The following is a 25,193-nucleotide window of genomic DNA, read 5'->3' on the forward strand; positions in this document are numbered from 1 at the left end:
TGTTGGTAGATAAGATGAGAGCACCCCTCCAGCTAGGATGGAGTCCGTCACTCCTCAGCAGGTCAGGCTTGGTCCTGTTTGTGGGTGAGTCCCAGAAAGAGGGCCAATTATCTACAAATTCTATCTTTTGGGAGGGGCAGAAAACAGTTTTCAACCAGCGATTGAGTTGTGAGACTCTGCTGTAGAGCTCATCACTCCCCCTAACTGGGAGGGGGCCAGAGACAATTACTCAATGCCGACACATCTTTCTAGCTGATTTACACACTGAAGCTATGTTGCGCTTGGTGACCTCTGACTGTTTCATCCTAACATCGTTGGTGCCGACGTGGATAACAATATCTCTATACTCTCTACACTCGCCAGTTTTAGCTTTAGCCAGCACCATCTTCAGATTAGCCTTAACGTCGGTAGCCCTGCCCCCTGGTAAACAGTGTATGATCGCTGGGTGATTCGTTTTAAGTCTAATACTGCGGGTAATGGAGTCGCCAATGACTAGGGTTTTCAATTTGTCAGAGCTAATGGTGGGAAGCTTCGGCGTCTCAGACCCCGTAACGGGAGGAGTAGAGACAAGAGAAGACTCGGCCTCAGACTCCGACTCGCTACTTAATGGGGAAAACCGGTTGAAAGTTTCTGTCGGCTGAATGAGCGACACCAGTTGAGCATTTCCCTCCAGAAGCCATGAGAAAGTTGTCCGGCTGCGGGGACTGTGCGGGGGGGATTTATACTACTATCTGACTTACTGGTGGCACAGACGCTGTTTCATCCTTTCCTACACTGAAATTACCCTTGCCTAACGATTGCGTCTGAAGCTGGGCTTGCAGCACAGCTATCCTCGCCATAAGGCGATCGTTCTCCTGTATATTATGAGTACAGCGACTGCAATTAGAAGGCATCATGTTAATGTTACTACTTAGCTTCGGCTGTTGAAGGTGCTGACGAACCATGTCCAGATAAAGCGTCCGGAGTGAAAAAGTTGAATGAGGGAAAAAAGTTGTGAGGGAAAAACTAAAAATATAAACGGTAATTAAAAAGTAAAAACCGTAAAGTTGTCAGCTAGCAAAGTAAGGTTGGCAACAAAACGCACAGCAACACGTCTGCAAGTTCAAGAGGAAGTGACGACACAGCTTACCTAACCTTTGTTGATACATTGCATGTTTTCTCTTAGCTACTTCATGTAGCTACCATATTCTTGCTTTGCATATTCCTCTTTGATTTAGAAGATACTGTTGCACAAACAACATGCTGATTTAGGTCTACAGCATCACTGGTATTAGCAGGCTGTATTAGCTAGCTACGTTTGCTCTTACTCAGTACATTTATTAGCTATTAGCATTAGCGGCTAACAATTAGCATCTCACAAGATTTAGGGCAACTTGCTAACGGTTTGCTGATGTAAGTAACAAACTAATAGTGTCTATAGAATGCTAGTGGATTTACATTAAGAAGCAAAGTGAAAACAGCATTGTTGTCATCAACATTGTTGCATGTGCTGCATTGACCATGTCTTGTGGTTGAGGAACATCAAATGTGCTCCTTGAGTGACAGGGGGCGTGGCTAGGTCTGTGTGGAAAGTGGCAAGAAGAGAAAGAGTGAAGAGAGATGACTCAAGTAGCAAAGTAAACTATAAAAATGTATAATACACATGGCGTATCACATTTAACAAACCAAACATTCAAATACCGGTATAGAAGGTAATGTAAAAACCCAAACCGGTCCCTGTATCAATACAGTATCATAAAATACGGTATACCGCCCAGCCCTAATATATAGTAACATGTTTTTGCAAAAAATTGTTGGTCACTGTGGCCTCTTTTATGGACACAGATTAAAGGGCAGAGCCTCCACTTTTTAACCTGCTTTGATCAATTCCAGCACCAAACCAATGTCTACATATGAGAAAGGTGTTTGTGGTTAAAAAGATAAGACTCCCCAAAAAATGCTTCTCTGTGACATAAGGTAGGCTTAAAAGTAATTTTCAAAACCTGTAACAAGTTTCTATCCCAAGGGAGGGTATTTTCTTGCTCCCCACATCATCGCAAATCTCATGGTGTTTGACAAATTGTGAAGGAAATTTTCTTGTGTGAAGAGACAGACTTGAAAATGTTAATCTTGTCTTTTGTGTCATAAACAATCCTTGGTTCCTGCTTGTGCTTGGTAAAGATATGAGTTCGGGGGGGGGGGGTCATGACCACCTCCTTAGGACCATCTTGCAGAATGCACAGAAAGTTAAGATAGGAGATGGAGCCAGTCACATGTAGGAACCGATCCAATGAATCCTGTTTGTTGGTTTTTATGTAGCTGTATGTAGGGAACGCCTTTGGAGAGCTCACTTCAGAACGGGACTTTATGTATCTAAGTTTGACTGTGACCTCGCTAGCATTCCGATAAACAATTATTCATTTAGATTGGCTTTGAGTGTGCTTAGGTAGAATTTCCACGACAAAGTGTTTTAACCTTTGATGGTCACCGGGGTAGAACTTCTCTACAAAACTTAGAAATGTGCCGTTTTCACATATGTTAACTGGTATTGTGCTGAAGATGACGTGGAAAACCAGTTTCCCTTTAATCCTGGACTAAATACTGTCAGATTTAAATATCCTAATACAGTTTTGGATTAATCGACATGGCTTGATTTTCTTGATTAATCTGTCTTTGATGAAACTTCCTAAGACATTGATCTGTTCTTTTATCTAACCCAAGACTGTTTCAATCACACAGGACGGAGCCCTAGCCGCAAACAGCCGAAGAACAGAAAGAGCTCCTCTACATCAGCGAAGCCTAAACAACAACAAACATTTTTCACAATTAAGATGCACCACTGTAAACAGTGTGGGAAGAGTTTTAGTAATTATAAAGATCTAAGGAATCATCAGAAAGTGCACAAAGGGAAGTCCTACCACTGCTCTGACTGTGGAAAGTACTTTTCTATCTTAAGTGCTTTGAGAGTACATCGGACAGTTCATACAGGAGAGAAACCTTACTCGTGCTCTGAATGTGGGAAGAATTTTAAGCACATGGGAAGCCTACGAGAACATCAGCTAAGACACATTGGAGAAAAACCCTTTAGCTGCCCTGACTGTGGAAAGAACTTTATAACACAACGTTATCTGAATAAACATCGGCGAACTCATACCGCTGAGAAGCGATACCCCTGTCCTGACTGTGGGAGAGGCTTCACTACGGCAGGACTTATGAAAAGACACAGAAGAATCCATACTGGTGAGAAGCCATACCAGTGCTCTGACTGTGGGCAAGGCTTTGCCAGATCCGAGGCATTGAAATCTCACCAGCTTACTCATAATGGCGAAAAACCTTATTCTTGCCCTGATTGTGAGATGAGTTTCAGCTCATCAGCGGGCCTGAAGTATCATCAAATGAATCATACTGGAGAGAAGCCCTACCACTGTACAGCCTGTAATAAGAGATTCAAGTCAGCTTCAAGCTTAAAGTCTCATCAGAGGACGCACACTGGAGAGAAACCTTACCAGTGTCGTGACTGTGGGACAACATTCTCCAGTCTCAGTAATTTAAAAATACACCAGCGCATTCATTCTGGAGAGAAGCCGTACTCTTGCCCTGACTGTGGAAAAAGATTTTCTGCAGCATCCACTGTAAAAGCACACCAGCGGTCACACACTGGTGAAAGACCTTTTCCATGCTCTCATTGTGGGAAGGGCTTTACCATAAAGGCACATCTTGTGGTACACATGCGCATACACACTGGAGAGAGGCCCTACCACTGCACTGTCTGTGACGCAACCTTCTCCTCTTCAGGTCCCTTGGTGAGACACATGAGAATACACACTGGGGAGAAACCTTATAACTGCATTCATTGTGACAAGAGCTTCAAAACCTTGCATGAAATTACTGGTCATACAAGGGTGCATACGGGAGAGAGACCTTACCACTGCTCTAAGTGTGAGAAGAAGTTCAAGGGTCTGGGAGACTTGAGAAAGCATGAGCACACGCATACTGGAGAAAGAGTAGCATGTGGTCAGTGTAAGAAGACCTTTGCCTCCAACGGAGGATTAAGGTTACACAAAATGTCACACACAGGAGAGAAGCCCCACCACTGCACTGTCTGTGGGAAGAGATTTATATCAACGTTTCTTCTGAAAACACACCATAGAGTGCACAGTGGAGAGAAGCCTTACAGTTGCTCTGACTGTGGGAAAATGTTTTCCCAACTGGCTAACTTATGGACCCACCAGCGCATACATACTAGGGAGAAACTGTAATGCTGCTCTGAATGTGGAATGTTATTTCAAAATCTCGCTTGAAGGTGGACGTGGTTTTCCATAGAGATGATCAGCCTTTTTCCTGTGGCCGGTTTGGAAAACCAAACACACACCCAATCCTATTGGCGAAAAACGGTTCCATTGCTCCAACTGTGGTAAAAATGCCACCACATCAGGCCTGAAGTCATAAGTATTTGCATACTGGAGAGAAGTCTTGATTGTGGAAAGGGTTTTGCATTATCACTTCAGGTGAAAATGCATTACAGGGTTCACAGTGGTGAGAAGCCTTACATGTGTAAAGACTGTGGGAAGTGTTTTCCCCAGCCCTCTAATTTGAAGTGTCATCAGATACAACACACTGGAATACAACCACACTGCTGCTCTGACTGTGGCAAAGCATTCACCTTAAGCAACCTAGTGCAACATTGGTGTGTGCAGACTGGAGAGAAGTCCTACCACTACCTTGAATGTTGAAATATCTTTTCAGTATTAAAAGAACACAAGCGTGTTCACTCTGGAGAAAAGCTTTACTGTTGCTCGGACTGCAAGAAGGACTTTGCACGGATTTGTAACTTAAAAGAAACACCAGAAAACATCACAAGCAACATGCAGTAGTCAAAGCTAAAAAGTAGATGTGACAGTAGGGCCAAGTGTTTCTCTTTGCTCCAAATGGTAGCGCTTAAACAATCAATGTACACCTCTACATAAGTGTGTTTTTAAATTAAACGGTGGGAATAAATGTGGATTGTACCAGTATGGGGAAAACATTTGAACCAATTCAATGTTAGTGGTTGATGTAGAGTTATTATAGCTAAACATTGTTACGCTTAAACTTTTATACTATACAAAACTGATTTGGCTTAACAGATGTATCATTTTTTATTAATGACAGTTTAATCGAACAATCCATGTGGTTATAATATAAAATAAACGTAGTATATGATTTCCTATGCAGTTCAATAGTAATCTACTATGAATAATTTGTGTGGTTTTAGTACCAAACATTCACAAAATTATTAAATGCTCTTTAACCCTGAATGTATTTTTCTTCACTTTTGTCCCTCTGGTCTTGACAGTATCCCTAAAAGCTGATTTGTGTGTGATACATTTCATTTAGTGAGCTTTGATTACATTATTGTAACAAGTGCTTTTTCCTTTGCAAGAAATTCCATGTTGCGGGCAGAGGTGGTGCAGAAACTTGCACATTAATTTGAATTTCAACCAATGTCGGATGAAGTGCAATTTCTAAGTCGTCTTCACAAAAGCAGTCTTAACTAGTGTATGGGGGTGTTAAAGCTGGAACCCTTAAAGGCCCCATTCAGTCTTTGTAATTGTATTTTTAAATCACCACTGTATGTTGAATAGATCAGTGTTAATTTAATGAAAACTCGATGTTTAATATATTTCACAGAGCCTCCTTTGCTGTTTGAAATGCTCAGTCTGATCTTGTGGGTGTTAGGAAATTAATGTGAAGATATTTATATACATAGCCCTGATTGGCTGATAGGATGGTCTAGAGCCTTTACCCAGATGAACAGTCATTGGTCTATTATAATCAGATCGCATGGTGACATGTGGGCCAAAAGGTCCATCCTACCTGAACAGGCTGAAATTCCAGACAATTTCTTCAAAGGACTCTTGTACAAAAAGGGCATTATCATAATTTCAGTGTTATATCGACCTCACAGTGGTACATCACTGTGTGGAAATGTCATTAATTAAAATGGGGAAATCACGTTAACAGAACTGCAGATTTAATGGTGAAACTGCCACATCAGTTTCACCCCCCCCAACCTACCCCCGGGGACGACATTCCACGGGCGATAGAACAGCAGATCATTTCAGCAATAAGACCACAGCTAAGGGATGATCTTATGCACGACTCAACGCAGAGTGCCTGGATACAGTCCTTAGCTGTGGTATATTGGCCATATACCACAAACCCCAGAGGTGCCTTATTGCTATTATAAACTGGTTATCAACAACATTAATGTAATTTTCTGTCATACCAGTGGTATGTTTTAAGCAATAAGGACCCAGGAGGTGTGGTATATTGGCCATATACCACAAACTCCCAAGGTGCCTTATTGCTATTAGAAACTGGATACCAACGTAATTAGAGCAGTAAAAACACATACAGTTGAAGTTGGAAGTTTACATACACCTTAGCCAAATACATTTGAACTCAGTTTTTCACAATTCCTGACATTTAATCCTAATAAAAATTCCACTTCATTTTAAGATTGTGAAATGTCAGAATAATAGTAGAGTGATTTATTTCAGCTTTTATTTCTTTCATCACATTCCCAGTGGGTCAGAAGTTTACATACACTGAATTAGTATTTGGTAGCATTGCCTTTAAATTGTTTAACTAGGGTCAAACGTTTCAGGTAGCCTTCCACAAACTTCCCCCAATAAGTTGGGTGAATTTGGCCCATTCCTCCTGACATAGCTGGTGTAACTGAGTCACGTTTTTAGGCCTCCTTGCTCGCACACACTTTTTCAGTTCTGCCCACAAATTTTCTATGGGATTGAGGTCAGGGCTTTGTGATGGCCACTCCAATACCTTGACTTTGTTGTCCTTAAGCCATTTTGCCTCAACTTTGGAAGTATGCTTGTCCCTTTTTCAGGACCTTGTCTTTCAAAGTGTTTTCCATGCTTGTTCAATGAACCATAAACAATTAATGAACATGCACCTGTGGAACGGTCGTTAAGACACTAATAGCTTATAGACGGTAGGCAATTAAGGTCACAGTTATGAAAACTGACTCTGAACAACACCAAAAGAAAGATGCCCAGGGTCCCTGCTCATCTGCGTGAACGTGCCTTAGGCATGCAGATGTGGCCAGGGCAATATATTGCTATGTCCGTACTGTCCGTACACCTAAGACAGTGCTACAGGGAGAACGGCTGACGGTCCTCGCAGTGGCAGACCGCGTGTAACAACACCTGCACAGGATCGGTACATCCGAACATCACACCTGCGGGACAGGTACAGGATGGCAACAACAACTGCCTAAGTTACACCAGGAACACACAATCCCTCCATCAGTGCTTAGACTGTCCACAATAGGCTGAGAGAGGCTGGACTGAGGGCTTGTAGGCCTGTTGTAAGGCAGGTCCTCACCAGACATCACCGGCAACAACGTCGCCTATGGGCACAAACCCACCGTCGCTGGAACAGTCAGGACTGGCAGAAAGTGCTCTTCACTGACAAGTCGCGGTTTTGTCTCACCAGGGGTGATGGTCGGATTCGCGTTTATCATCGAAGGAATGAGCGTTACACCGAGGCCTGTACTCTGGAGCGGGATCGAGGTGGAGGGTCCGTCATGGTCTGGGGCGGTGTGTCACAGCATCATCGCACTGAGCTTGTTGTCATTGCAGGCAACCTCAACGCTGTGCGTTGCAGGGAAGACATCCTCCTCCCTCGTGGTATCCTTCCTGCAGGCTCATCCTGACATGACCCTCCAGCATGACAATGCCACCAGCCATACTTCTCGTTCTGTGCGTGATTTCCTGCAAGACAGGAATGTCAGTGTTCTGCCATGGCCAGCGAAGAGCCCGGATCTCGATCCCATTGAGCAAGTCTGGGACCTGTTGGTTCGGAGGGTGAGGGCTAGGGCCATTCCCCCCAGAAATGTCCGGGAACTTGCAGGTGCCTTGGTGGAAGAGTGGGGTAACATCTCACAGCAAGAACTGGCAAATCTGGTGCAGTCCATGAGGAGGAGATGAGCTGCAGTACCTAATGCAGCTGGTGGCCACACCAGATACTGACTGTTACTTTTGATTTTGACCCCCCCTTTGTTCAGGGACACATTATTCCTACCGCAAGCTCTGAACCTTTACACCGGATCATCGCAGCTAGCAAGCTGCTATCCGAGTGGCTACTCCTGGCTAACGTCTCTGTCCCGAAGCAAGCACAAGCTAGCCTCGAGCTAGGCACATCTCCCGGCTAGCCAAAGAGGTCCAGCAGCCAATTCTTGGGCTACAATACCTCTTTGCCAATTGGCGACGTCGCCGGATGCCCATCTGCTAGCCCCGGCCCGCTAGCTGTCTGAATTGCCGTGTCTCCAGCTCGCCTAGCATAGTAGCGACTACAGCTCCCTGACTCATCTAGTGCTGCTCATTGGACCCTATGATCACTTGGCTACACATGCCTCTCCCTAAAGTCAATGTGCCTTGTCTATTGCTGTTTTGGTTAGTGATTATTATCTTATTTCACTGTAGAGCCCCCAGCCCTGCCCAACATGCCTTAGATAGCCCTTTTGTTCCACCTCCCACACATGCGCTGACCTCACCTGGCTTAACTAGTGTCTCTAGAGACTAAACCTCATCGTCACTCAATGCCTAGGTTTACCTTCACTGTACTCACATCCTACCATACCCTTGTCTGTACATTATGCCTTGAATCTATTCTTCCGCGCCCAGAAATCTGCTCCTTTTACTTTCTGTTCCGAACGCACTAGACGACCAGTTCTTATAGCCTTTAGCCATACCCTTATCCTACTCCTCCTCTGTTCCTCTGGTGATGTAGAGGTTAATCCAGGCCCTGCAGCGCCTAGCTCCACTCCCATTCTCCAGGCGCTCTCATTTGTTGACTTCTGTAACCGTAAAAGCCCTGGTTTCATGCATGTTAACATTAGAAGCCTCCTCCCTAAGTTTGTTTTATTCACTGCTTTAGCACACTCCGCCAACCCTGATGTCCTAGCAGTGTCTGAATCATGGCTTAGGAAGGCCACCAAAACTCCTGACATTTCCATCCTTAACTACAACATCTTCCAACAAGATAGAACTGCCAAAGGGGGCGGAGTTGCAATCTACTGCAGAGATTGTCTGCTGAGTTCTGTCATACTATCCAGGTCTGTACCCAAACAGTTCGAGCTTCTACTTTCAAAAGTCCACCTTTCCAGAAACAAGTCTCTCACCGTTGCCGCTTGTTATAGATCCCCTTCAGCCCCCAGCTGTGCCCTGGACACCATATGTGAATTGATTGTCCCCCATCAATCTTCAGAGTTCGTACAGTTAGGTGACCTAAACTGGGATATGCTTAACACCTCGGCCGTCCTACAATCTAAGCTAGATGCCCTCCTACCGGGTACAACCCTAAATATGTAACCATAGGCACTCTCTTAGATATCATCCTGACCAACTTGCCATCTAAATACACCTCTGCTGTCTTCAACCAGGATCTTGGCGATCACTGCCTCATTGCCTGCGTGCGTAATGGGTCCGCGGTCAAACGACCAACCCTCATCACTATCAAACGCTCCTTAAAACACTTCAGCAAGCAGGCCTTTCTTATCGACCTGGCCCGGGTATCCTGGAAGGATATTGACCTACTAGCCTATTCAACCTCTCTTTCGTATCGTCTGAGAACCCCAAAGATTGGAAAGCTGCCACGGTTATCCCCCTCTTCGAAGGGGTAGACACTCTAGACCCAAACTGTTATAGACCAATATCCATCCTACCCTGCCTTACTAAAATCTTCGAAAGCCAAGTTAACAAACAGATCACCGACCATTTAGAATCCCACCGTACCTTCTCCACTGTGCAATCTGTAATTATTTCGCAACTATGGTTTATTTATTGCCTTACCTCCCTTATCCTACCTCATTGTATATAGACTTTTTATATTGTATTATTGACTGTATGTTTGTTTATTCCATGTGTAACTCTGTGTTGTTTGTGTCACACTGCTTTGCTAGTTCGCAGTTGTAAATGAGAACTTGTTCTCAACTAGTCTACCTGGTTAAATAAAGGTGAAATAAAAAATACATAAATTTAAAAAATCAGGTTTCCGAGCTGGTCATGGGTGCACCTCAGCCACGCTCAAGGTCCTAAACGATATCATAACTGCCATCGATAAAAGACAGTACTTTACAGCCGTCTTCATCGACCTGGCCAAGGTTCTCGACTCTGTCAATCACCGCATTCTTATCGGCAGACTCAATAGCCTTGGTTTCTCAAATGACTTCCTCGCCTGGTTCACCAACTTCTTCTCAGAGTTCAGTGTGTCAAATCGGAGGGCCTGTTGTCCGGACCTCTGGCAGTCTCTATGGCGGTGACAGGGGGCTCAATTCTCAGATGGACTCTCTTCTCGGTATATATCAATGATGTCGCCTTTGTTGCCAGTGATTCTCTGATCCACCTCTACTCAGACGACATCATTCTGTATACATCTGGCCCTTCTTTGGACACTATGTTAACATACCCTTGTAAAACTGACTATCCTACCGTTCCTTGACTTTGGTGATGTCATTTTTAAAATAGCCTCCAACACTCTACTCAGCAAACTGGATGTAGTCTATCACAATGCCATCCGTTTTGTCACCAAAGCCCCATATACTACCCAACACTGCGACCTGTATGCTCTCGTTGGCTGGCCCTCACTACATAGTCGATGCCAAACCCACTGGATCCAGGTCATCTATAAGTCTTTGCTAGGTAAAGCCCCGCCTTATTACAGCTCACTGGTCACCATAGCAACACGCAGGCGCTCCAGCAGGTATATTTCATTCCCAAAGCCAACATTTCCTTTGGTCGCCTTTCCTTCCAGTTCTCTGCTGCCAATGACTGGTACGAATCGCAAAAATCACTGAAGCTGGAGTCTTATATCTCCCTCTCTAATTTTAAGCATCAGCTGTCAGAGCAGCTCACCGATCACTGTACCTGTACACAGCCAATCTGTAAATAGCACACCAAACTACCTCATCCCCATATTGTTATTTATCCTCTTGCTCTTTTGCACCCCAGTATCTGTACTTGCACATCCATCACTCCAGTGTTAATGCTAAATTGTAATTATTTCGCCTCTATGGCCTATTTATTGCCTTACCTCCTTACTCTTCTACATTTGCACACACTGTACATAGATTTTTCTATTGTTACTGACTATACATTTATGTGTAACTCTGTTGTTTTTGTCACACTGAGTTTGAGTTTATTTTATTTTTACAGGGACAGTGCACATTAATCAACGTTTCAGTAAAAGTGACGGTTTTAGCCAGCCGGTAATTTTCAACCGCAGTCCCTGGGCAGGTTATTATAGACAATCATTGAGCAGTGAGCACACGCAGAGCAACATAGGACAAGCAAGACATAGCATACAGACAGAGCAACATAGGACAAGCAAACGTAGCATACAGACAGAGCAACAAAGAACAAAAAGCAGCAAGACAAAAGTCATAAAAGCAACAAAGTGTTTCCACACCTCACAAGCTACAGACAACATGGAAAGCGGCAATACACAGCTAGGGATTATGTTCACAAATCTGATTGACCTTTAGCCATGTCTTTATGCATTTTGTGAAAGTGTGATATGTGGTGCAGTTATGTGTGTCTGATGGCAGTGTATTCCAGACATAGGAAGCTCTCGCAGAGAAAGCGGATTTACTAAAGGTGCTTTTCCTTAAGGGAACTATAGTCACCTCTCATGGCAGACCTTGTGGATCTGCTGCCATATGTTTGGGTTTTCTGTTTAACAAAAATACTGAGTGGAGGGGGAGCCAGGCCATTTAGGATCTTGAATACAAGACATGCGTCGGTGTATTGGCACGAGATTTTCCCAACTCAGGAGCTCATGCTTTCTGAGGATTTAACAGTGATGATGGCAATGCTTTGCTTTATCTTGGCCAGGTCGCTGTTGTGAATGAGAACTTGTTCTCAAGTGGCCTACCTGGTGAAATAAAATTTAAAATATTTTATTTGTTATTCACATGTCTGTGGAACTTGTTCAGTTTGTCTCAGTTGTTGAATCTTATGTTCATACAAATATTTAAACATGTTAAGTTTGCTGAAAATAAACGCAGTTGACAGTGAGAGGACGTGTCTTTTTTTGCTGAGTGTACTGTTGAAGTTGGAAGTTTACATACACCTTAGCCAAATACATTTAAACTCAGTTTTTCACAATTCCTGACATTTAATCCTAGTAAGAATTCCCTGTCTTAGGTCAGTTAGGATCACCACTTTATTTTAAGAATATGAAATGTCAGAATAATGGTAGAGAGAATGATTTATTTCAGCTTTTATTTCTTTCATCACATTCCCAGTGGGTCAGAAGTTTACATACACTGAATTAGTATTTGGTAGCATTGCCTTAAATTGTTTAACTTGGGTCAAACGTTTCAGGTAGCCTTCTACAAGCTTCCCCCAATAAGTGAATTTTGGCCCATTCCTCCTGACAGAGCTGGTGTAACTGAGCCAGGTTTGTAGGCCTCCTTGCTCGCACAGACTTTTTCAGGTCTGCCTACAACTTTTCTATAGGATTGAGGTCAGGGCTTTGTGATGGCGACTCCAATACCTTGACTTTGTTGTCCTTAAGCTATTTTGCCACAACTTTGGATGTATGTTTGGGGTCATTGTCCATTTGGAAGACCCATTTGCGACCAAGCTTTAACTTCCTGACTTATGTCTTGAGATGTTCCTTCAATATATCCACATCATTTTCCTGCCTCATGATGCCATACATTTTGTGAAGTGCACCAGTCCCTCCTGCAGCAAAGCACCCCCACAACATGATGCTGCCACCCCCGTGCTTCACGGTCGGGATGGTGTTCTTTGGCTTGCAAGCCTCCCCCTTTTTCCTCCAAACATAACAATGGCCATTATCACCAAACAGTTCTATTTTTGTTTCATTAGACCAGAGGACATTTCTCCAAAAAGTATGATCTTTGTCCCCATGTGCAGTTGCAAACCGTAGTCTGGCTTTTTTAATGGAGATTTTGGAGCAGTGGCTTCTTCCTTGCTGAGCGGCCTTTCAGGTTATGTCGATATAGGACTCATTTTACTGTGGATATAGATACTTTTGTACCTGTTTCATCCAGCATCTTCACAAGGTCCTTTGCTGCTGTTCTGGGATTGATTTGCACTTTTCGCACCAAAGTATGTTCATCTCTAGGAGACAGAACGCGTCTCCTTCCTGAGCGGTATGATGGCTGCGTGGTCCCATGGTGTTTATACTTGCGTACCAATGTTTGTACAGATGAACGTGGTACCTTGAGGCGTTTGGAAATTGCTCCCAAGGATGAACCAGACTTGTGGAGGTCTTGGCTGATTTCTTTTGATTTTTCCCATGTCAAGCAAGGAGGCACTGAGTTTGAAGGTAGGCCTTGAAATACATCCACAGATACATCTCCAATTGACTTAAGTAATGTCAATTAGCTTATCAGAAGCTTCCAAAGCCATGCCATTTCCTGAAATTTACAAGTTGTTTAAAGGCACAGTCAACTTAGTGTATGTAAACGTCTGACCCACTGGAATTGTGATACAGTGAATTATAAGTGAAATAATCTGTCTGTAAACAATTGTTGGAAAAATGACTTGTCATGCACAAAGTAGATATCCTAACCGACTTGCCAAAACTATTGTTTTTTAACAAGAAATTTGTGGAGGGGTGTATGTACACGACTTCAACTGTATGTGTGTATGCATAGAGTACCAGTCAAAAGTTTGGACACCTACTCATTCAGTGGTTTTGCTTTTTTTTTTTTTTTTTTTTTTACTATTTCCTACATTGTATAATAATAGTGAAGACATCAAAACTATTAAATGTAGTAACCAAAAAAGTGTTAAACAGATTCTTCAAAGTAGCCACCCTTTGCCTTAATGACAGTTTTGTACACTTGCCATTCTCTCAACCAGCTTCACCTGGAATGCTTTTCCAACAGTCTTGAAGGAGTTCCCACATATGCTGAGCACTTGTTGGTTGCTTTTTCTTCACTCTGCGGTCCAACTCATCCCAAACCATCTCAATTGGGTTGAGGTTGGGTGATTGTGGAGACCAGGTCATATGATGCAGCACTCCATTACTCTCCTTCTTGGTCAAATAATCATTAGACAGCCTGGAGGTGTGTTGGGTCATTGTCTTGTTGAAAAACAAATGATTGTCCCACTAAGCGCAAATTAGATGGATGGGTTATCGCTGCAGAATGCTGTGGTAGACATGCTGGTTAAGTGTGCCTTGAATTCTAAATAAATCAGTGTCACCAGAAAAGCACCATAATACCCCCACCTCCATGCTTCACGGTGGGAACCACACAGCTGCAGATCATTCGTTCACCTACTCTGCATCTCACAAAGACATGACGGTTAGAACCAAAAATCTCAAATTTAGACTCATCAGACCAAAGGACAGATTTCCACCAGTCTAATGTTCATTGCTTGTATTTCTTGGCCCAAGCAAGTCTTTTCTTATTATTGGTGTCCTTTAGTAGTGGTTTCTTTGCAGCAATTTGACCATAAAGGCCTGATTCACGCAGTCTCTTCTGAACAGTTGATGTTGAGAGGGTCTGTTACTTGGACATTTATTTGGGCTGCAATCTGAGGTGCAGTTAACTCTAATGAACTTAATCTCTGTGGCAGAGGTAACTCTGAGTCTTCCTTTCCTGTGGCGGTCCTCATGAGAGCCAGTTTCATCATAGCGCTTGGTTTTTGCGACAGCACCTGAAGAAACGTTCAAAGTTAATGTCTTAAAGTAATGATGGACTGTCGTTTCTCTTTGCTTATTTGAGCTGTTCTTGCCATAATATGGACTTAGTCCTATTTGGTAAAAGACCATCTTCTGTATACCACCCCTACCTTGTCACAACACAACTGATTGGCTCAAACGCATTAAGGAAAGAAATTCCACAAATTAACTTAAGGCAAACCTGTTAATTGAAATGCATTCCAGGTGACCACCTCATGAACCTGGTTGATTGAAGGCTAGGAGTGTGCAAAGGGTGGCTACTGACGAATCTTAAATATAAAATATATTGATTTGTTTTACTTATTTTTTGGTTACTACATGAATCCCTATGTGTTAGTTCATAGTTTGTCTTCGCTATTATTATACAATATAGGAAATAGTAAAATAAAGAAAAACCCTGGAATGAGTAGGTGTCCAAACTTTTGACTGGTACATTGCAAAAGAATGATATTTATGGATTTTAAGACATTTTTCTCTTTAGAGTCATAAAATATTGGGTCGACTAAACTCGCCCGCCCCGCAGAAATAACAACGGGTTAGGAGTCAACCTGCGCAAATCAAACTGAATAATTGAAAGAGAATAGAAGAAACATCCTCATTTTACATTTTAGTCATTTAGCAGATGCTCTTATCCAGAGTGACTTACAGGAGCAATTAATTAGAGTTAAGTGCTTTGCTCAAGGGCACATCAAAAGATTTTTCACATAGCTCGGGGATTTGAACCAGCAAACTTTTGTTTACTGGCGCAACCCCTAGGCTACCTGCTGCCAGACTGTATATTGTGTGGTGTGCAAAACACAAAAATATTGAGAACAGAGGGATGGTGAGGGGTGAGATGTGCAGAAAAATTAAGTGACAGAAGGAAAACATTCTCATATCTTATGGATCAGGCAAGTGGAACAAGTGCCAGTCTTTGAAACCAAACATTAGTTTAAATTAGCACAGCAGGGAAGAGACAAACATGATTTTCACATAGGCACTAACTAGTTAGCTTTAATTGAAAAGTAATGTGGGCCACAGTATTGAAATTGGAACTAAGTGTTTTGATATGACATTTAAGTAGAACTGGAGACATAATTATCCTTTAAACAATTCATTTGCAGTGACATAATTACCTAGTTTTGATTTGCAAAAGGCTACGCGGAACATGCTCTGCTGTTGCAGCGGATCAAAACCATTACTGCTTATTCATTTGCAGGTAGTTAAGTTACTCAAATGCTTAATGACTACGAAGATTAAAATACTCCAAGAGCTGAAGTTACGTGGTGGCTGAATGCCCTCAAAACACTGTTGTTGTTGCCTTTGTCAGTTACCTGTAGCATATGGGCAATTCCACGTTGATGCAGACACTCTGATTTTTCACTTTATAATGCGTGTGATGCAAAGTTAAACCACAACTCTATGCACAAGGACTACTTAATGTCCACTGAAAATGTTACAAAAACACGTAACAGAATGACAGCACAGTCATTCTCTTACCAAACTTTACATCTGCACTGTAACATTCAGTGGAAATTGTTATGGTTTAATTATTTTTTATTTGACAGACATTTAAGTAAAAAAATTGCATACATAACTTGCTTGACATACAACACCTTAGTGAAATGAATGCAGCTGAGTGAAGTGGGGCAGCATTTAACCACAACTTTTATTAAGCTCAATAACATTCTAAAATGCATGAATGAAATAACCAACTTCAAAAAGTAGACAAAATAGAAATTGTCAAAAGAGCAACTATTGCACCATTACACTAGCATGGAGAACATTTACTCATCTTTTTATTTTTACAACCCGACTAAAGTATTACAGGAGCAAACAAAATGCATACCTGTATGCATAGCCGCGGGAAGTAGGGGTGCTGAAGCAACCCCTAAAAAAATAAAAGTAGTGCACTGGGCCTTTACTAGTCCTGTATTAGCCCCCACCCCCAAAACACCATCCCTTGGCTATGCCTGTGACCAGAGGGCAAGGTGACACTAAACAGACCAACATTGTAAGAATATTATTTACAAATAAAATTCTAAGTAACAAACCATCTCCATGTGTTCGTATATATAATACATGTATAAAGGGTCTTCGCTAAAAGCAGCCCTCTCCACAAATATTAGGAGAATGAAAATATTTTAAACAAATAATAATGTTTCTAGCTTAGTCCGGTTAATTAAGAACTACAGCCCCCTCCCGTCTATCACTACCACACTGAAACATCACCAGTGGGCTCAAACTTGGAAGGTGTGTGTGGGAGGGGTTCCACTTTCTCAAGGTAACTAAATGAATATTGATAAAAATGTATTTCCAACAAAATGTTCTGTCCTAAGAAAGTCCCAACTCGTTGATACAAAATATATTTACTGTACAGTTAGGCTAGTCGGTGTCCTCAAATTCAGCATCGTGAAGAAGTTGGTGAAATTTCAGCTTAATTGCACACTTTTTCCTGTAAGGTAACCGCTTGAGGTGAGGGAGTAGGCTCATGAAAAACATCTCATCCTCATTGTCTCCTTGTCCAGCTGTTTGCCAGGAATCTTTCCATGTCATCTCATCTAAGTTGTTGTCCAAAGGTGGTGACATCTTGGTATCAACCACACTTCCATCTAGATCAATCAGGACGTCAGAGGTGCTAGTTGTCTCATCTTTTCCATCATCAAACTCCTCTGTGCTATTGCTGCCGCCGGTTCCTCTACCTCGCTGTATGTATGGGATCAGAAATGCCATTAATTCACTATATCTCCATTTTTTTAGGGCCTTCCCTGTGGCACCACGGATCCGATCTGCTTTCACTTTCCTTGTGAACACATCCCTCAGGTTTCTCCATTTCTTTCGGGCATCTTCCTCTGGAACATAAAAAGAGGATATCCAAGTTGACAGTAGTCTCTGTTCTGTTTTTAAACTTCCCTTATGGCTATACCAGTGCTTTATGCATGGTCATTTGGATGAGCCATGTGTTCCCACAAACGTAGTCTTCCAATTTGTTCTCCACCTAGTCTAAGTATTTGGTTAGTTGAAACATAGTATTTTGTTCTGCCCAACTGCAACCTTCCACTTAGGCCTAGCTTGGCTATGAGCTAAAGCTGAGGGATAGGGATGGTGTAGGACTAACCACGCAAATTCCTAAACAGAGCTGGGATGCGTAAAAGCCCCCGTCTCTATAGTGTAGAATTATGTTGTCACTGGATAAAATGGCTTGCACTGCTCTAGCTAAGAGTCTTACGCCAATGTTGACATATTGTTAAATCTTTGGATTATATTCTTATACTAACACTGACCTAATCATCGTTACTGCTGGTGTAGCAGCCAACATTGTTGTTGGCAGAACACTTGTGGTGCAAATCACGAGTGCCCACTCAACTGGTTCACCTCAGGTAGAAAGTTAATGAATTAGCTAGCTAACGTTAACTAACAAACCGTGGCACACTGCCCCCTGTGGTCAGCTAACTTTACACGGTATATTGACCAAGGGAATCGGCATTACTAATCAATCATAAACGTAGCCAACTATTCTAATGCAATTAACAAAACAATAAAGAGCGATGAACAGTTAATGGTCGCAAACAATTAATAAACTAACCAAGCAAACAGTAGCTAGCTAGGATAGACCTGGAAGTTAAACCCAGCGTGAACGATGTTGTTCGCTAGAAAATATAGCAAGCTAGTCTACACAATAGTCAGATATGTCAAACTTAATAACTAACGTTAGCGAAGAACAAGTTTAGCTAGTAACGTTAAAATTGTTACTCATTACTCACGCTAGCCAAAATGTATGCTAATGTTCTTAGCTAGTTAATCAGACCATACCTTTCAGTCCCAATTGTTTACCCACAGCCTTCCATGCATCCGATTTTTTTATCGGGTCTCTATATGAAGTCAAAGTTGAGTTATATAATTCTGGGTAGTCTGAAACCGCGGATATGATTCTTTCTGCAGCCATCCCAAGACTAGCTAGTTAGTTATCTAGCTAACCAGGGGCTGGTAGCCAGACCACTGTGAAGCCAGCAAGAATAACTAAGCACTTCCGGGTCGGGGTCACGGATTTTTGGAATCCTTTAGAATGAGTCCTGTCCTGTACATCCTGTATATGCACAATAATCGATGGGCTATATACTATATTAAAATCTAGAGTTTACACAACGAGAGTCGTTGCTTCTATTATTGTGGCCCTTAATCTGTGGAATACCGGTCAGATGCGAATAGAACAAGTATATTGCACTGTCGCAGTCTTTGTGGTGTCCATTCTACTAAGGATCACTATACTGTATATCCTCCAGAGTCTACATACACAAGTTCATCACAACTATTTGTGTGGCCCTGTAATGTGCAATATGCATGTTCCAATATGCATATCAGAGTCATAATCTGACCTACAGTATTTCCCACATATGTTCTCTCTTTCAGAACAATGGTATAGCTCAGCTCCTGGCCTAGGTGACAGGTGGAACAACTGCAAACAGGTTCTGCAGTGGAGGAGCTAGCAGCACAGCTCCATCAATAACATCACGACCTGACAGTAAATCAACCCCTTCACAATCCCTTACAACTACATAATCCCCCAGTACTACTAAAGCAAACAAACATTTCTTAGTCAACAAATATTGTATTTATTTTATGCGGCCATGGTTATTAAATATTATCTTCATTTTCTTGGAGTGCTGAAGTTTCTCCACTGTCACATGATGGAGTGTTGATGATCTTGATAAGCAGATGAAGAGGATTTGTTGACAGGGCTGGATTCAAGCGTGCATTTCGAGGAGGACTACAGAGAAAAGGGGAGTTCTGTTCATTTACAACATCCACCTTAACGGTTTGTTTTTATCCTGGTTATGATTTTACTCATGTCATATTTGTTTTGTAAGTAATTGCTTGTATTAATAGTAGCTGTTCGTTTTATATAATAAATCAATTTAGCTTAAAATAAAGTGTATATTTCAAACTGGTTTGTTCTCTAGTTCTGCAACAAGACTAGGACTCAGGACAGGGAATACCTGACTCACAGAGGAATCTGAGGAGTGAGTCGGCCTTACTGTGGAAGGGCAATGTTTCATTCCTAGAAAAAGACAATGCCCACAATGGTTTCATGTTACCTTCTTCAAAAATGATATTCATCAGTCAGAAAACTGCATATACTGTAACTGCGGGAAATAAGATGGCTCTAATTCACTGCACATCAAGAATTAAATTAGATATTTAACTCAGCTTAACACACCGTAGTAGTCCGTCACTCACTGTTGTAGCGTTCCTGCAGCAGCTGTGATATTGGTGTAGTGTCCAGCCGGCTCTCATTTACCAGATACTTCCTCTGTTGCTGGTACATGTCCTCCAGCTTCTCCATCAACAGCACTTTGTCTGTGATGATGCTCTTGGTGCATAGCCTCTGAACCTGCAAACCAGGAGGATGGAACTGATGGCCCTCATTTTGCAACAAAAACACAAGTGCCTTTCCATGGCTAACCTTGAAACACATTTACCTGATCTTTGATTTTGTGGACCATGCCCCTGTCTCCTTCAATACTGTAGCCATAGTTTTTGAGGAGCCCCTGTATATGCCTTGTAGACCAAAAAATTGTTTTTGTTTTTAATGTTATGGACATAGATACATAGCTTTACCGGTATGAGTGTTTATCTAACACAGATGTGGCATGACATTATATCCCACTGGGCACACACTGATTAAATAAACTTTGATGTGGCACCAACGCAGTGGCGTGCCGTGGGCCTGGGGCCTGGGCCTTCAGTGAGGTACTACACAGTCCCACCCGAATTAATCCACCTCATTATGATGCCATGGCTCTAGAAACTATACATTTAGACAGAAACGCAGTATAACCAGGCGTTGCGTCACCTTGAAATTGACAAATTGACATTTTTGGGTAAACAGTGTTTACCCAAAAACATGACACAATCAATGAGTCTTTTCAATATTTCCCTTCACCTTTTCATTGTGCAGCTCCGTTGCCCTGCGCGTTTGTTCTTTGAGCTGTCGATCCACTCCGGTGTCCCCAAAAGTTTTCAAAAGCACCATTGCTTGTTAGTGCCCAGCCGTACTTTGGTGTCTCGTTGCTGCCTTGGTTAGACAACTCAAGTTTGCAAAGCCAGTGTGGCTCCAAACACCAAATCGATCACTTGCAAATAATAGGCATTCCCAGCAGTACAGTTTGCAGTGCTTCTCGGAGCCAAGGAGCCTGTGAGCCATTGACAGCGCTCGTAGTTGAAACTTTGAAAGTGGCGAGCGAACGAAGCACTTTCCCGCCTGTGACAGGCTTTGTGGCGTCGGGCGACCTCTCCTTACAATGTCTAACTTTTCTTGAAAAGTTTGTCTTGAGAATGGCGTTATAATTATATCCTCGACCAAATCGATATCTTCTCCTCCTTCCGCCATTGTGGGTTGAAAAAACAGCTTAGTAGTACGCGAATTAATTCGTTTATCAAATTCAGTTTCCTAGATCTCCATAGGACCTGCCTCTCAATATTGGTAATCCAATCAAAAGACGTGCACGCACTACGCCTGCTAGCTGGCTCCTGTGTAACACTGGAGCCAGCCAGAAGGCGTACAATAGCCAACTCTAAAGCTGATTGGTTGACACTAAATTTTCATTTCCATTCACTATAAGCTACAAGCGCCCGCACTGTTGATTCTGAAGGCCTGAGGGCAGATTTTAGACCCCTGACAACACATGATGGCTGAATATGATTGGATAAAAGATCTAACATAAAGACCAGCCCTCAAAATCTCAACCTGGGGCTGGAAGCAGTGCAACCAAGAGGAAAGCTATGAAATGAAGAGTATAACTCTTACTCTGGGGAATAATTTAATACATATTTGTGGGAAAATATATATAAAAAAAAAAATTCTATTCTGATGATGTTTAGGCCAGCAGAGAAGGCCTTGCAGGCCCTGACGGCCCACCACTGCACCAACGTGGAATAGACGTCTGTGCCCAGTGGGATGGATTTTGATCTGAACTCTGACTCACCTATGGACCTGGGGGTGGGGTTCCAGTACAAACCGCTCCTGTAGGAGGTGCTGCAGCTCTGGTCCCTTCACTTTAAGGATCTTTAGGGCCTTGCAGGCGGCGATGCGTACCTGGGGTTTCTCCTCATGATGTAACGCCCAGAGGAGGTGGTCCTGGAGGGTGGGCGTGAGGCAACCGATCTTCCCTAAAGCTAACAAACAATTGCAGTGCCTCGACACGTTCACACATCTGCTTTCTGACACTAGACTTATACTGTATATTTATATACACTATCACAGAAAGTTGCATATCTAGTGCAGTTGCAGTTTCACACTGTCATTACAAAATCCACTCTGTTGGCCAGTGGTCATCACCATGATGCTTACCACTGATTGCAACAACTTTAACCTCCCATGCTGGGTCATTCTGCGTTAGCTGAATCAGCTGATTCAAGACCTAAAACCAAAAAGTAAAGATGAGGAATTTTTTCACCTGAAGTCCATCGTCTATCTATATTGAAGTGATATTGCCAAAGAAGACGTGGTTTATAGGATATATTGGCATGAGTATTAGGCACGAGACGAAGTCGAGACATACATTGTCTGCAAACTGCTGCCTCTCCTCAACCCTTTCTCACCATGCTGCACTTCATAATTAGAGCTGCAGCAGTTAGACAGGCCTGTTTCCTCACAGCCACAAAGTTGTCATTGAAACATTTCAGGAAGGGTGGCAGCAGCTTGGCGGTCATGATCTGCAGATGAGCTATGAGGATGAGAGCCTCCACCCTCCAGGAGGCGGGACCTTCCTCTAGCTTCATTCTGAAACAGCCAATGGGTGAGGTTTTAGGAAAAGAGTGAGATGCTCTCTAATCAGCTCATTAGTGATCACCAAATGCCAGTCTGGTACCTCAGCTCGTTGTGCACATCTCTTCCCATTCCTAGTTTCCCCAGGGCCTGGGCTGCAGCCTGCTTCACATTACCACTCCAGTCATTCCACATCAGGTAGATCAACTTGTTTGCAAGGTCCTACAAAATATAATTTCTAATGAGTACATAATCACATATCAATATCATAATTTTGGTTTGATTTGAGACACCAAATAAATCACAGAATTAGGGACTCAAGAGACACCTTATTAATTGGTCCTTTCAATTGGGAGATAGTGTTGCAAGCCAAGAGTCTGGTCCTCCAGTTGGCACAATTCAACTCCTCAGCCAGCAGAGAGCGAACTAGAGTCTAAAGAAAAATGTTAAGCCCAGAAAAAGGACATTTCAGATATCATGGATTTGCGATTAAACAGAAGAACACAGGCTAATAGTGCTTGCGCCAATGACTGGGTATATCATTTAGTTGAAGCAATTTAAGGGGAACAAATTTGAGTTACACACTGTCTTGCTACTGATGCTGGCAAGTAGAGCCGCTGACTGTTCATTATCTGTGTGAACCTCACTGACGAAGTGCTGGGAGAGAAGTCTCTGAATGACTGGCCGACTGTGCTCCCCCTCCACAGCCAGGCACTGTGCTGCCACCCAGCTGTCTGCACCTACACCTGCAGAGTCTGACACAAAACACTACACTTTTCATTGGATGTCAGTGAAATGCAATTCATCCTGAATAATAAACCCCTACCTAAGTTATTTACTTAAAGTATTGGCGTTACATTTACGGTTTATATTCCGTTCAGATGTGAGTATTCACACAGACAATATGGGTCTTGGTGTTAGAACATAGTTGCACCTCATGTCTTTCCCTAAGGTATATGTCGTTACAATGTACTCCAAAATCAATACAACCTGACCTAACCTTGATGTAGTACATTGCGGAGGATTACGCGGGCTCGGGAGTCTGGCGTCCCCATGGCGTACTGGCACACTGCTGCTGCCATCTGAACTCTCTTCACAGGGTCGTCCAGAGCCAGGAGAAGAAGAGGCTGGAGCTCCTGAGGAACTGGCTGGATGTCCCACACACGGCCATACTGACCTGGGGGGAGTTTCCCAAAAACAAGTGCTATGTATGTTTTGTCCTTGGCTACTATATGTGTACATACAGTTGAAGTCGGAAGTTTACATACACTTAGGTTGGAGTCAATAAAACTCGTTTTTCAACCACTCCACAAATTTCTTGTTAACAAACTATAGTTTTGGCAAGTCGGTTAGGACATCTACTTTGTGCATGACAAGTCATTTTTCCAACAATTGTTTACAGAGATTATTTCACTGTATCACAATTCCAGTGGATCAGAAGTTTACATACACTAAGTTGACTGTGCCTTTAAACAGCTTGGAAAATTCCAGAAAATGATGTCATGGCTTTAGAAGCATCTGATAGGCTAATTGACATCATTTGAGTCATTTGGAGGTGTACCTGTGGATGTAATTCAAGACCTACCTTTAAATTCAGTGCCTTGTTGCTTGACATCATGGGGAAACATCTAAAGAAATCAGCCAAGACCTCAGAAAAAAAATTGTAGACCTCCACAAGTCTGGTTCATCCTTGGGAGCAATTTTCAAACGCCTGAAGGTACCAAGTTCATCTGTACAAACAATAGTACGCAAGTATAAACACCATGGGACCACGCAGCCGTCATACCGCTCAGGAAGAAGACACGTTCTGTCTCCTAGAGATGATTGTACTTTGGTGCGAAAAGTGCAAATCAATCCCAGAACAGCAAAGGACCTTGTGAAGATGCTGGAGGAAACAGGTACAAAAGTATCTATATCCACAGTAAAACAAGTCCTATATCGACATAATCTGAAAGGCCGCTCAGCAAGGAAGAAGCCACTGCTCCAAAACCGCCATAAAAAAGCCAGACTACGGTTTGCAACTGCACATGGGGACAAAGATCATACTTTTTGGAGAAATGTCCTCTGGTCTGATGAAACAAAAATAGAACTGTTTGGCCATAATGACCACTGTTATGTTTGGAGGAAAAAGCGGGAGGCTTGCAAGATGAAGAACACCATCCCAACCGTGAAGCACTGGGATGGCATCATCAGGTTGTGGGGGTGCTTTGCTGCAGGAGGGACTCGTGCACTTCACAAAATAGATGGCATCATGAGGAGGAAAATTATGTAGATATATTGAAGCAACATCCCAAGACATCAGTCAGGAAGTTAAAAGCTTTGTCGCAAATGGGTCTTCCAAATGGACAATGACCCCCAAGCATACTTCCAAAGTTGTGGCAAAATGGCTTAAGGACAACAAAGTCAGGTATTGAAGTGGCTATTACAAAGCCCTAACCTCAATCCCATAGAAAATTTGTGGGCAGAACTGAAAAAGTGTGTGCGAGCAAGGAGGCGTGCAAACCTGACTCAGTTAGGAGGAATGGGCCAAAATTCACCCAATTTATTGTGGGAAGCTTGTGGAAGGCTACCTGAAACGTTTGAACAAAAGTTAAACCATTTAAAGGCAATGCTACCAAATACTAATTGAGTGTATGTAAACTTCTGACCCACTAGGAATGTGATGAAAGAAATAAAAGCTGAAATAAATCATTCTCTCTACTATTATTCTGACATTTCACATTCTTAAAATAAAGTGGTGATC

General features: G+C 42.6%; 2 protein-coding genes across 4 annotated transcripts in view; one reads left to right on the top strand and one right to left on the bottom strand.

The window, feature by feature from the left end:
- Positions 1 to 19,506, top strand: part of LOC120060201 (gastrula zinc finger protein XlCGF57.1-like) — a 42,086-nt gene extending 22,580 nt beyond the window's left edge. The window contains exon 4 of one of the 3 annotated variants that reach the window (XM_039009342.1): positions 19,093 to 19,506. In XM_039009342.1, coding sequence (XP_038865270.1) covers positions 19,093 to 19,169 — 77 coding nt within the window. In that variant the 3' untranslated portion in view covers positions 19,170 to 19,506. Of the gene's footprint in view, positions 1 to 2,718; positions 5,271 to 17,442; positions 19,060 to 19,092 lie in introns of those variants that run through there. The other 2 variants (XM_039009343.1, XM_039009340.1) reach the window with 2 other exon arrangements.
- On the bottom strand, positions 16,334 to 18,713 carry LOC120060202 (transcription factor Adf-1-like). Its single transcript, XM_039009344.1, has 2 exons — positions 18,496 to 18,713; positions 16,334 to 17,534 (listed from the first exon to the last, which is right to left on the bottom strand). Exons 1-2 carry the CDS (start codon positions 18,626 to 18,628, stop codon positions 17,068 to 17,070), a joined length of 600 nt encoding a protein of 199 aa, XP_038865272.1. The 5' UTR covers positions 18,629 to 18,713; the 3' UTR covers positions 16,334 to 17,067.
- Positions 19,507 to 25,193: the final 5,687 nt, after the last annotated feature.

The sequence above is a fragment of the Salvelinus namaycush genome, chromosome 15 (assembly GCF_016432855.1).
Source record: "Salvelinus namaycush isolate Seneca chromosome 15, SaNama_1.0, whole genome shotgun sequence".
Taxonomy (NCBI): Eukaryota; Metazoa; Chordata; class Actinopteri; order Salmoniformes; family Salmonidae; genus Salvelinus; species Salvelinus namaycush.